Here is a 13,495-nt window from a genome sequence, read left to right on the forward strand (position 1 = left end):
ATTAATGAAGCAGAAGAGTAAAGCAGTGTAAAAATAGTCTTAAAAGAGCCCTCATCAAACTCTGGAGGCCAACCAACAGAGATTCTCCTGAACAGCAGGAGGCAGAGAATTATAAATTTATGGAAACATCTTGTTTCTTTGTCTCCAAATTATACTTTCGGTATGCTGAAGCAGGAAGCACAAACTTCTTTTCAAGAATTCCCAACATTGTGCAAATGAACACACATCTAAAATAAATCATAAATTTGATTTATTAATTTAAGTTCTAGCATATATTTTGGGGGAAACTTAGTCATTTGGTTAATTACTCAAACTCTACTTTTTGCTTTTCCTGCAGCAACATGGTTCTCGGATATTGCTACTTTAAGTTTGCATAGAGATGTATGCTTGTATATTATGTTTTACTTCCTGAACTCTGGATGAAGACTACATTTCAAATAACATCATCAAAACATATTAAGAACCCAAGACACAGGGCTTGGTGGTGAAATATGGTGGGAAAAGTGTTTATGGCACCTCATTTTACTCTGGAAAAGAGTTATAGTGCCATGAAATTAAGAGGCAAGGACAATCTATGTGCAATTTAGACTCAATTAAAATCTGTCATGATTTATTATAGAATATAAGTCTCCAGGAACATTTCTGTACAGTTTTGTGGGATCTCATATTCCAGTCCCCTGAGGAATATGGGGGAGGAGACCTCATTACAACACTCCTGATAGAAAGGGAGAATCAGTTTCATGCAGACACACCTCTAGCTTGCTCACTCCATGTATGACCACTTAGATTCTGTTAGTAATACTGTCAGGGAGTGTCCATTCCTTCCTTCCCTCTATGGTGTTCTGTAGTTTTATGAACACCTAGAAAAGGGGCTTTTGTACTTGCACAAGTTTCTTTATACCCTCTGCCACCCTATTTTCCTTTTTAATGTGGGATAGGGGAGTTCCTCAAACATATTTGAGTGTCTTCTTTTGCGTGGTGGGAATTAGAGTTGAGAGGATATACTTTTGGACGTGACTCTTTACTGCAACAGTTAAGGGTGTGGAGGGCAGGTTAGGTTTTCATTCGCTTTCCAATGGATTTTTCTGAATCCAGGGGTGTTAGTTGAACATCTGAGGGGCAGACAGTTTTCTTGCAGATACTCAGAGTATTCCTATGCCAAGTACCATCTACAACCAAGAACGATCCTGACCAGATCCTGCACATTAAATCCTATTATATTGTTTATGCATATTAGGATAACAAGATCAAAGAGTTTAATCTCGAATTACAGACTGTGAAAGCAGAGTCTTTGATTCAAAACCAGTTGAGATTTGAGTTGGGAGAGTTGAAATTCAAAACCAGTTCTGCCTGATTCCAAAAGTCAGACTCTGCTCTATCCCACGCAATCTCACACCTACTCTTTTCTATAGAGGCAAAGTCCTCCCATGGCTTGCAATTTTATAGACTCAGATCCTCCATAAACACTAATTATTCCAGAATCAAATCCTCCTACCTGTTATATTAGCTTGGTCTTTCTTTTCTTTTCTTTTTTTTTTTTTTTTTTGAGATGGAGTTTCACTCTTGTTGCCCAGGCTGGAGTGCAATGGCACAATCTCGGCCCACTGCAACCTCCGCCTTCCGGGTTCAAGTGATTCTCCTGCCTCAGCCTCCTGAGTAGCTAGGATTACAGGCATGCACCCCCACGTCCAGCTAATTTTGTATTTTTAGTAGAGACAGGGTTTCTCCATGTTGGTCAGGCTGGTCTGAAACTCCCAACCTCAGGTGATCCACCTGCCTCGGCCTCCCAAAGTGCTGGGATTACAGGTGTGAGCCACCGTGCCCAGCCTGGTCTTTCAAACAGAGCTGGAATTTAAATTTGAAGTGGGTGACCTTGCAGACAGACATCTACTACTTTTCTAATTTTTCTTACATCAAAATATAATTAAGTAAATGGTAAAATTTTCAATGTCTTGGAACGGTTATAAGATATTTTCAGTACTTTAATTTTTATAGATCTTTTTATTTTTCTCAGTATTTTAAAAATATCAGGCTAAAAGTTCAGAGTGTGGATTTTTATTCCCTTGCAGAATAATCACTTCCATTAATAAAAAGAATTTTAGAAAAGCATCTTTCTCCTCAAAAAGCTCGTGTGTGTGTGTGTGTTGTGTGTTACCACAGTATTTGCATAAAAAAATTGAGAAAAGTATTTTGGATTCTATAACTTATTTTTTTCTTTATTTCAAAATACTTGAGTACATGTATGTTTTACCTTTTGCTGAAGTCTCTGAACTTTGATAAAAATTCTGAAAAAAAAAGTAAAATTATACTTGTTATTCACACAACAAATTCACAAAATAATCAAATGGTAATGTCCAAAATCTAAACATTATAATTTCTTTGTCATAGTAAAACAACAAAATATTTCTTGGCATCATATATCAATTTGCTTATTAAACAGGATGAATTTAAATTGTATGATGAAATAAAAACTTTCTAAATATTGTAATAAGCAATGTAGGTTTTTTTTTTAAGAAATTAACACAATAGATTGTCTAAGCTCAATCCCCCTTACATAACAGTGACTAATTTTTTGATAAAAGTGCATTTCTAATTCTCTCTGTATGCCGTGTCCAGCTCTTATTCCTAGCAGTTATTCAGCAAGCTTTGGACAGCACCAAAAAGAAGACTGAATTGAAGTGGACAAAATCAGTATAGATTCACTAAATAGTTTTCTTTCTTTTTTTCTTTTTAGGGAATTTTTAAAAATCTGATAGTCAAACACTTGAAAAAATAAAATATCTTGAGTCATATCTTAAATAAAAAATACAATCTGAAATCCCATTTTTTTTTGTTTTCATTTTCATTATTCTTTAAGTTCATGTCCATTAGTGTGGTGGCCTTCCTTATTTATTTATTTTATCCTTGTTAGAAGCCTAGAATTACTTTGGTGGCTTAGGATTTGCTGGTTGTAACTAAGCTATCTGAAAACTGTATAAGGTGGTTTACAGGCATCCTAAAAAATGGTTTCAGCCCAAAAGGAAATATAATTTTTAATAAGATCCATTTTAATTGACATTAAAATTTTTTAAATTTATAAACTCAAAATTTTAAAAAGTGAAAATAAGAAAATAAAATTTCAAGTCTTGCATTTAAGGAAATACAATTAGTTAAAAGCCAGGTTTCTCAAACAAATAAATTAGAGAAAAATTGTTTTTCCGTAACAAAAAGTTTGTTACAGTATTCCTTTAGAGAGAGAACATTTTGATCATGTTTAAAATGTCATTACATTTATATGCAACTTTTTAATTAAAAGCATCATTCGCATGAACCTTTTCAGAAGCATTTCTATTAGGCAAAATATTTCATTAGAGTATAGTATCAGTTGCTACTCTTAACAACTACATATAAGATCTCTACCCTATCCATGTGGGTGAGACTATTAAAAATGTTAGCCTTATTTAACTAGAACTCAATTTATTCAGAAATATAGACCTATATTAGAAAATCACCATGACATCCACCTACACCATGATGTGAAAGACCATATTTTCACTTTGTGGTTTGCCTATTATGTAAGCATTTAATGGAAATTAAATTATGTGAGTTCTGGAATATAATTTGAAGGATGTAAATTGTTTCCAGTGCTGGGTCAGAGAATAAAATAGAGTACAAGTACGTTTGTCATATAATTCTTCATCTTGCCAAAGCTTACATTTAATAAACACCTAATGACTTCTCTGTATGGCAGGGAATAGTCCTTTGCATGTTGACCAAAAATGCAGCCAAGAAAAAGAAAAGCTTCTGAAATTTCACAGTTTGTTGGCAGAAGACCTGTATTTGTCATTTCTTCAATCTTAAGTTCATGGTGGGTGGATAGACTGCTTTGGCATTGTTAACTGTAGCTGGTTACTGCACAAATTCTGTAAAATGTACTTACTATGTGTGCCAGTATTCCTACATAGGTGGCTCACAGTTAAAATGGGATGGAAAAAGAGATGAACAAAAGTATAAATGCAACTGATGCAGAATAAATGAGCTTTCAACAGTCTGCTCAAAATAAGTAGGACCCAGTTTTTACAGAATATTTAACTATTTTGTCTATTGACACATATTAAATAAAACTCCTTATTGTCAATCCTTTCTTAATTTCTATGCATGAAAATCATTTGTCTTATCAAAATATAGGATAAATATTTAGACATTACGAGTTTAAAAGTTTCAAAGAAATATCACACAGAATTTTGTGTTTATACTAGTACATAAGGAAAGTGAGATGTGAAGATGATTTTTCTTGAGTATTATAACTGTTTATGGCTTTCCTATGAAATACCCAATTCCTTTGTGAAGAATTCTTTTAGCTTCAAATATTGTAAGTTTGATATTTCTGAAAAATTGTGATTTTGTTCTTTTAGGGAGTTTCAGAAAATGAGTGTTTTGAAGATAAAACTTTTTATAACTAGCAATACTTTAACATCATTTGAAATGCCTCATCCTAAAATTATATTTTCCTTGTTGTTTGATCAGTTGTTTGTCTGCCAGTTTGCCAAGAGCTGGACGTAAAAGTCGAAGAATAACCAAATAGTCTTAGCAGATGGGAAGATGTGTCCACATCCACACATCTGGTCTCCTCCTCTGGCAATGGCTCATATTTGTCAGGAGGCTGGCTGTAATCGATGGCCATGAGATGACAGGGGCCAACCTTCCTGGTGCTTGTGTGAATTAAAGCCTTCATATTGGCCTTGTGGGAAAGATTCTCCAGAACTAGCACCAGCACCATCCTTAATACCTCCATTAACAACAATGATCTCATTTAAGCTACACGGTCCTCCGGGCCCTTTATTAACATTATTTCCCATACTCACAAGAACTCTGGAAATTCTTTTATTTTTCTGTTTTAAACATGAGGAAAATTAAAACTCCAAAAAGTTAATTAGTTTTCCACAGGATATTTAGATAGAAACTGGTAGATCTTAAATCCAATTCATATTTGCATTATCTTATCTCATGTATTTTATCAGCTCTTGGAGCTTGTAATGTTTCTAAAATGTGACAATTTAAGAGAAATAACTGCTTGTTCAAAGTTAATTCTCACTACCTTGTTATACTGACTTAACATCACCAATTAGAAAGCCCTTTTTCAGCATCATATAATTCCCAAGTTTATAAGCTCATCAAAATAGTTATTTTCAAAACATACTGGTGAAATGCTTTTTAAGACTCTAATACAAGCTTGTCCAACCTGCGGCCTGTGGGCCACATGCAACCCAGGATGACATTGAATGTGGCCCAACACAAATATCACAAATATGTAAACTTCCTTAAAACATTATGAGATTTTTTTTTTTTTTTTAGCCTATCAGCTATTGTTAGCATTAGTGTATTTTATGTGTGGCCCAAGACAATTCTTCCAGCGTGGCCCAGGGAAGCCAAAAGATTGAACACCCCTGCTGTAGTATACTTTTTTCACTCTGACGCAGAATAGAAAAATATGATTATATTATATGTGATCAAATCAGATTGTTTTACTTTGTTGTTATTTGTAAAGGCCCTAGGTCTTAATAGCTACATACAAAAACAGTTTTGGAGACTACATAGTTATTCCCTTTCCTTCTATAATTGGAAAGTAAAAGATAAAGTGTTTCCTTGTTAAGAAAAATTTAGGGAAATAAACACAAATCTGTCTTCGATATTGAATTGCTGGATTTATTGATTACATTATTTAAATTTTGATTAATGCTTTGCATTTTAGCTTTTCAGCAATGTTTATCTTTAAAATATTTTTGTGGTATACCTCTATGACTCATCAAAATCGTCATTGTCATTGTTCATGTAAAGAACGTATTTAAATTTCTATATTCAATTTTTTACTGTCTAATCACACAAAACTTTGGATTAAATAAGATCTAGAAAGCTCAACATTAAGAAACTACTGAATTTTCATACCCACTTATCTATTTGAAACAATAAGCAGTAAGCATGATTATTTCTATGTGGTAATATGATTATCTACATTGTAAATCAATCTTTTGAAAATTTCAAGACTGGCATATTCAAAAGTAATAGAATCTCTCTAGTTCTCTACCATGCAGATAGAGAATGTATGTATTCACTCTGTCTTAGAAAGTTTCACATACACTGTAATGTGTATAGAGGCCCAGGTTCAAATCTGTATTTTGCCACTTACTAATTCTGTGTACACACACACTGTAAGCGTTGAGTTTTAATAGTGAAATGAACATTAAAATACCAACTTTATGACATTGCTGTGAGCATAAATTGAGATAAAATAAAAATTAAATTCAATGAGGTAATGCATATGTCAAACTATTTTATACATTACAATAGACTAGCAAATACTAGTTATTATTATCATCGTATCTTTCTGCTTTATCATCTGCTAAACTAATAATAAGATAAATGAATTTATTGTAACCAGATGTCCTAATATTTTTCTTGGAAAATAATCACTTACAGGTCTACATCAGACTTCCGATAATTCAAAAGAAAATCACATAATGCCCATTTTTTAAGCCCACCAAACCATGATGTGGGATCTGTAGAAAGTCACACAGAAATCATGGAAGAAGTATGCACTGCAAAATTTGCAAAAGATATCACAAAAATGGATTTTTTCTTTTTTATAAATATGCTTATCCATACAAACATGACACTTATGCCTGTATACACTCGTATACGTGAGAACCATTAACAAGCTATACAAACACTTACATGTGAATATTATATAATTACGTTCATTTAGGTAGGATTGTAGGATTGATTTCAGTATCACCTGAAGTTATAAGGTGGTTACAAAATTCAAAGGTGTAATCAATGTCCTTATAGTTTAAACAAATCTATTTGGCATAATAGACTCAAGCTGCCAATACCCCCAAACAATAGAAATATACTGTTTGGCTGCATGCACACACACACACACACACACACAGATACACACAAAATCACACACAAACTACACATAGAAATATAATTGTTAGTAAAAAGTCTTTCACTCTCCTTAATTAAGTATTGAACTCAGGTTTAAAACTACTGTGTAATAAATGAATATACTTACCTCTGCTTTTCTCTGAAGAATTAGACTTAGTTCATTTACTGCATCTGTAATTTGTTTGGTTTCCACACACCCTAGAACACTGCATATTTTTTTAACTTCTTCAATAATATTATCCATGTTTTCCTGTAGATAACAAGATTCACATCTTACAATCTATTGAAATAAATGAGGGGACATTAACTTATCCTCAAACTTCTTCTTTTTCCATGAGGAGCAAGTGGAATAAAATATGCTTGTTTGCTTTCACATAAAAAGAAAGTTCTCAAGACTCTGGTTATCCTGTGACTGGGGCTTTAATTTTCATTGCGCAAATGTTCAGAATTAGAACTGACTTAACACTAACTTACTAACTTAACTCTAATTTAACATTACTTGAAACAAAATGAGAGAGAGAGCTAAAAGGAGAGGAAGTGGTAAGGAAGAGGGAGAGGAAAAGAGAGAAAGAGAGGGAGGAAGAAGTGTGGGGAAAGCAGGGAAACTCAGCCTTAGACAAAGTCTGTGGTTTCCACAAAACACTGAAAACAAAGTTATGATGGCTGACCCCAACAGAGTTTCAAAATACACCTATTGTTTGGAATCAGTGTATAGTTGGGCAAAGAGCAAACTTACTAGAAAATCAGATTCACAGGGTTCGGAACAAACTCTGGACAGCCAGTTGTGGTGTTAAGGTGTTTGATAATCATCTGATTGAACTATCCTTGAAGTGACTGATTTTTCAAAAAAATCGCTGATGAGAAATATAGTCTATTGATATAGTTTGGTTGTTTGTCCTCTCCAAATCTCATATTGAAATATAAGCCCCAATGTTGGAACTGAGGCCTGGTGGGAGGTGTTGGGTCACGGGGGCGGATCCCTCTTGAATGGCTTGGTACTGTCCTTGCAATAATAGTGAGTGAGTTCTCACAAAATCTGGTTGTTTAAAATTGTGCAGCACATCCTGCCTCCCTCTGCTCCAGCTCTCGCCATGTGAGACACCTGATTCCCCTTCACCTTCTGCTATGATTGCAAGCTTCTTGAGGCCCTCACCAGAAGCGGATGCTGGCACCACACTTCTTGTATTGTCTGCAGAACCGTGAGCCAATTCAACCTCTTTTCTTTATAAATTACTCAGACTCAGGTATTTCTTTATACCAACACAAAAATGGCCCGATATACCTACAGCAGTGACAAATTCTTAAAATCAACAATGCAGGCTGGCCTTAAGATAGATAGAGATTTTATGGTCACCATTCTAAGAACTTTTCATTAGCCATTCTATATCTCAGATTTGCACATATTCTTAAATATGCATTTATTTTAAAGAAATCTTCTCTGTTTTGACCTTACTCTTTTCCATGTTTTGCCATTAACTATAGTGAAAAATCTCTCTTTTCATTGATTCTGTGTGAATCATGTTTCACTCTACAATGTTTTTATATTCTTTGTCTTTATCATTAACAATTGTGGTTTTTCAAAAAACATTGGTTTTGTCACCAGCACCACTGTCATTTCAATGGAGAATTACAACAGTTTATTTGAAGATGAGATGGAACAGAGTTTTTCCTTTTATTTTCACACAAAGATATGTGTTCACAGCATAAAAAGATTTTAATTCTCCTTATTCTAGGGCATTTTCTTAACAAAGTGTCAATACAAAGACACAATACAAGTTTTATATAATGGGATAATACTTTGCTTCTTTTGTGGAAAAATAATATGTACTTTTTAAATTTGTTGCCAGTATCTCTGATATGTAATTTTACAAATCCAAAAACCAATGACAAAAACCTGAAGAATAACTAATACTATAAAAGACAAAATGAGGATTCCAAAAATTGTCCACAAATTTTATTAATGAGCTGAAATAAAAAGATGCAACTTAGTTGAGATCTATTTTAAGTCTTTCATGGATTAAAAAAATACATCTGCTCAATAATAACATGGGGAAGAAAAATTTATGAGTCATCCAAATGGAAAAAAAATCATTTATTTCACTTATATGAGAACTCAATGTAAGTCAATATCGTGATGTGGCTACCAGATCCAGTTCACTATTAAATTGAATCAAAAGACACATGCTCTCTATAACTAGAAAGTTAGTTCCACCATGTTTTCAATGTATATTATCCAAACTGGAGTTTAGTTTGGGTACTAGATTTGGGAAAATACTTAACAAATTGGAAATTACCAAAAGACAACAACCTCACTATTAATATACTGTTAATACAGTATTCATTCAGAATAGCATTATAGACAATATTGTCAGCTCTTGAGTCAAGATCTGTTTGTTTACACCCTGGTTCTGCCCCTTTCTACCTGTGGCCATCATCAGAGTATTTAACTTTCATGTCCCTAGGCTCCCTCTTCTGTGAAGTGAGAACAATAATTAAGTTTCTGTAAAGATTAAATTAGATAAAATATGAAATATGGTGCCTGGCAGATAATGAGGGCTAAATTTTAATGTTTAATTAATTGTATTCATTCACACCAATCTTTCAGTTTATAAGAGAAATGAAACACTGTATATGCAGAGATAACTAATAGAATAAAAATTAGAAAATCATAAAAAACTGAAAAGTCATATTATGTTCTATGTTTTTTTCCATTCATCTGTTCTAAGTAAATATGTGCGATACATGAGTTTGTGAAAATTCATAAACATCACTAATTGAAATACTAATACTGGGTTGACTCGGGTCACTAGGTAGCTTGTAGCCGATTTATTCAATCTATTACTCCAGTCTTGCAGTACTTCCTATGTGATCTACTTATCTCATTTAATCTTCACATTCTGAAGATAATCATTATATTCATGCATAACTGAGATTGCCAGAATATGTGAAGTAAAAGATTGCAATTGTAAAATTGAGTTGGTGATTAATTGGATATGAGAACCAACAGAAAGTCTGGATTTAAGATGATTCCAAAGTTTCATTTCCAAAGTTTGGAAACTAAGAATATGGGGTGCTATTCATTATGGCAGAAACACAGACAAATATTTCTGGTAGAATCATGACGTGAGTATTTTTTGATACATAGACTTTGAGCTTCCCAGAGGAAATGCAACGGAGTTCTATCTCTAGCAACTGTTGGACTGAGAAAATACAGACACACTACACCACACACACACACACACACACACACTCCCCACATGTTCATATAAAACATTAAACAAACTCTAAGAAAGGCAAGATAAATCTCAGGGTTGCAGACATTTAGAGGGAACTTCAAGCCTGAGCAGTAGCTCCAACAGTGATGCTGTAATGGCCTGGAGGAAATACCAGACTAGATGTAGACCCTCAGCTGTAGGATTGGTGTTTATTGCTAACAGTGCGACAAGTGCTGAAATCTTAGGACTAAATCACTTGGTGAAGGTAGGGGGAAGGGGCAGAACTGGAGCTAAGATCCTCGAATAGTCCGTAGACATTGGATAGCAGCCACCTGTAAAAAGTGGGAGAAGAAAAACTATGCCTACTGATCAGAAACACTTTTGATGAAGCCTCTCTCTACTCAGCCCTCGAGTAAGAAAAATGATTATCTGAGAAACTGAACCCTAGTCTGTGCTCTGTGTGTCTCTGGAGTATTAATTTATACTACTTATAATAGGAATTTATGTTAAAAATTACACTAGGCTATTGTGACTTTTTTGGACCCAGGCAGAAGTAAATGCACAATCGTTGTATAAAAACACTTTTCTGTACTGACCTAGAGAGTTTCTCCCCAGATACACATACATATACAGATGCGTGCACACACACATGCACTCATACACTAGAGTACAAGGGGAATATCAGTTTAAAATTTACAAAACCTGTGATGGCTGATTCGCAATATGAGATCCCCTACAGACACAAAATGCAGTAGGGTGATTACCCTCTTTCAAGAAATAACAAAGGTAGACTTGGGCAACATTTTCATGGAGGTTATACATAGACTAAAATTTGAATATGATTGTCCCGAGAGAGAATGTAGATAGAGAAAAAAAAGTTGAACACTGGGTGCATAACATTTCAGAACATTTAATATTTTAATGATGAAGGAGAAAGTTTGGGTCACAGATGGAGCACACAGTGTAGAGACATAAGCCAGAAGACTACAGCTTAATAGACATCAACGTGAAGGTAGTTGATGGTATTACAAAATTTTAGCTTGGCAAAAAAGAAGAAAAATAAAACATTAAAACCATTTCGGCCGGGCGCAGTGGCTCATGCCTGTAATCCCAGCACTTTGGGAGGCCGAGGCGGGCGGATCACAAGGTCAGGAGATCGAGACCATCCTGGCTAACACAGTGAAACCCCGTCTGTGCTAAAAACATACAAAAAATTAGCCGGGTGTGGTGGTGGGTGCCTGTAATCCCAGCTACTCAGGAGGCTGAGGCAGGAGAATGGCATGAACCCGGGAGGCGGAGCTTGCAGTGAGCCAAGATAGCACCACTGCAGTCTGGCCTGGGCAAAAGAGCGAGACTACATCTCAAAAAAAAAAAAAAAAAAAACAACCATTTCAAGTATTTTATGGTCTTTCAGGTAAAAAGAGGATTAGATTTATTGTAAGTAGCTCTAAAATGATAAATGAGAACAAATGGTTGCACACCTAGAGAAGTTCTTTTGACTCAATATAAAAAAATTTTTTCTTAAAGTTATTTGTCCGAAAACTGCGTAGGCTGCCTTTTGAGTAGAAAGGTGCTCCAGATTCAGGTATATGAGCAATTAGGGATATTTAGAGAAGATTTTTGCATTGCATAGGAGTTTAGACTAAACTGCTTCTAAATTCTTTCTAATTTCTTTGAATTAATGAAAACTGAAAACAGCACTGTGATGTTATTTTATGTAGAATATTCCAAACTTATCTTTGGAAATATTGGATGTATCCTGGACTTTGAAGGAACCATATGCTAATACTTTAGAATTAATTAATCATACTTGAAAAATGTTTTGAACATTTGAAAAGATGGGTAACAACCTTGTCTCCCCTGCATCTTTCTGGAAAACCAAACAAAACGGCATAAGTGGTTGATTATTCTCCTCTCTCATTTAGCTGTGATGGAGACCAAAGCAGTATGCATTTAAACAGCCATGTAACAGCTTACCATTTTCCAGATTTTATATAAACTTTAATGAGTTTCTATTTATATTAGACATAGTGAAAATTATCAAATTCAATTAATGAGTTTGGAGACAAATTGAAAATTTAGAATGCTTTTCATTCCAGGTTCAGTAGTTAGTGCCAGTATGAATTATTTTTTCCTTGAAGATTAAAAACAGCTTTGAAATGCAGGTTGGCTTAAAATATAAAAAAGGATGAGTTCATGTCCTTTGCAGGGACATGGGTGAAGCTGGAAACCATCATTCTTAGTTAGCAAACTAACACAGGAACAGAAAACCTAATACCACATGTTCTCACTCATAAGTGGGAGTTGAACAATGGGAACACATGGACACAGGGAGGGGAACATCACACACTGGGGCCTGTCAGGGGCTGGGGAGCAAGGAGAGAGATAGCATTAGGAGAAGTACCTAATGTAGATGACAGGTTAAAGGATGCAGCAAACCACCATGGCACATGTATACCTATGTAACAAACCTGCACATTCTGCACATGTATCCCAGAACTTAAAGTTTAATAAACAAACAAATGAAAATACAGAATATTGATCTCTCTGCAACAATGAAAAATCCAGATAATATACAAAATTATAACTTTTGCTGAACCCTGCTGAGATCTAAGGTCACAAAGTGACCAAGTAAACCAAACTATACAGTGAAAACTGCTCCAAAGAGAGATGGGGCACACAAAATGTTCAAACTTTGGCAGAGCGCAGGAGAAAGAGGTGGTCACCATATCTATGAGTAAGAATAAATTAGCTAAAATTTAACAGATTTTTTAAAGGCCAGGTGTGAGCTAGCCTGTCAGTTTGGAATATCAGGAAGCCCAAGACACAAGGGGAGTTTACAATCTCCTGCAAGCTTTTTTCCATGGACACCTACCAGTTTTTCGGGGAAAATACTGAAGGCTGTGCAGGAAACTGAAGTCATATTCTGTGGTGCAGGTGTGTAGGTAATCAGCTGTTTCTGGGAGACAGTGATGGGGCTCTGTTCACTTCTGTGGATCCTTTTTGCATAAAAAGCAAAACTCTAAGCTGCAGGGGGAAGAGCAGCAAACTGTGTGTTTCCCTGAGCCCAGGCAAAAACCCCTTGCTTCTGGAGAAGTAAAAAGCAAAACAGTCTTGTCTCTGGGGGAGAAGTAGGACATAGATGAGAAGCTCCTTTGCTGTTGAAGGAAGGATAGAAGCAAAAGGCCTTTGCTTCTGGGGAAAGGCCAGGAAAGTTGTCTTGGGTCCAAGATCTTACCTGGATACCAATTAGAGGTCAGGGACAAGGAGCAATAAACTCTCGTTCACTGCGAACGACGCAGATATAAGGCAGAGTTTGGCTGCCATGTGGAGGAGGCGCAGGAATGCTCCAA

General features: G+C 35.1%; 1 protein-coding gene across 3 annotated transcripts in view; it reads right to left on the reverse strand.

The window, feature by feature from the left end:
• The window catches only part of PIK3C2G (phosphatidylinositol-4-phosphate 3-kinase catalytic subunit type 2 gamma), a 403,358-nt gene that overhangs the window by 314,847 nt on the left and 75,016 nt on the right, over nucleotides 1-13,495 (reverse strand). For all 3 annotated transcript variants that reach the window (XM_055280504.2, XM_055280503.2, XM_055280500.2), the window contains exons 9-10: nucleotides 7,055-7,177; nucleotides 2,252-2,285 (exon numbers count right to left, since the gene is read on the reverse strand). In XM_055280504.2, the coding sequence (XP_055136479.2) occupies nucleotides 2,252-2,285; nucleotides 7,055-7,177 (157 nt within the window). The remainder of the gene's footprint in view (nucleotides 1-2,251; nucleotides 2,286-7,054; nucleotides 7,178-13,495) is intronic.

This window comes from Symphalangus syndactylus, chromosome 5 (assembly GCF_028878055.3).
Source record: "Symphalangus syndactylus isolate Jambi chromosome 5, NHGRI_mSymSyn1-v2.1_pri, whole genome shotgun sequence".
Classification (NCBI taxonomy): Eukaryota; Metazoa; Chordata; class Mammalia; order Primates; family Hylobatidae; genus Symphalangus; species Symphalangus syndactylus.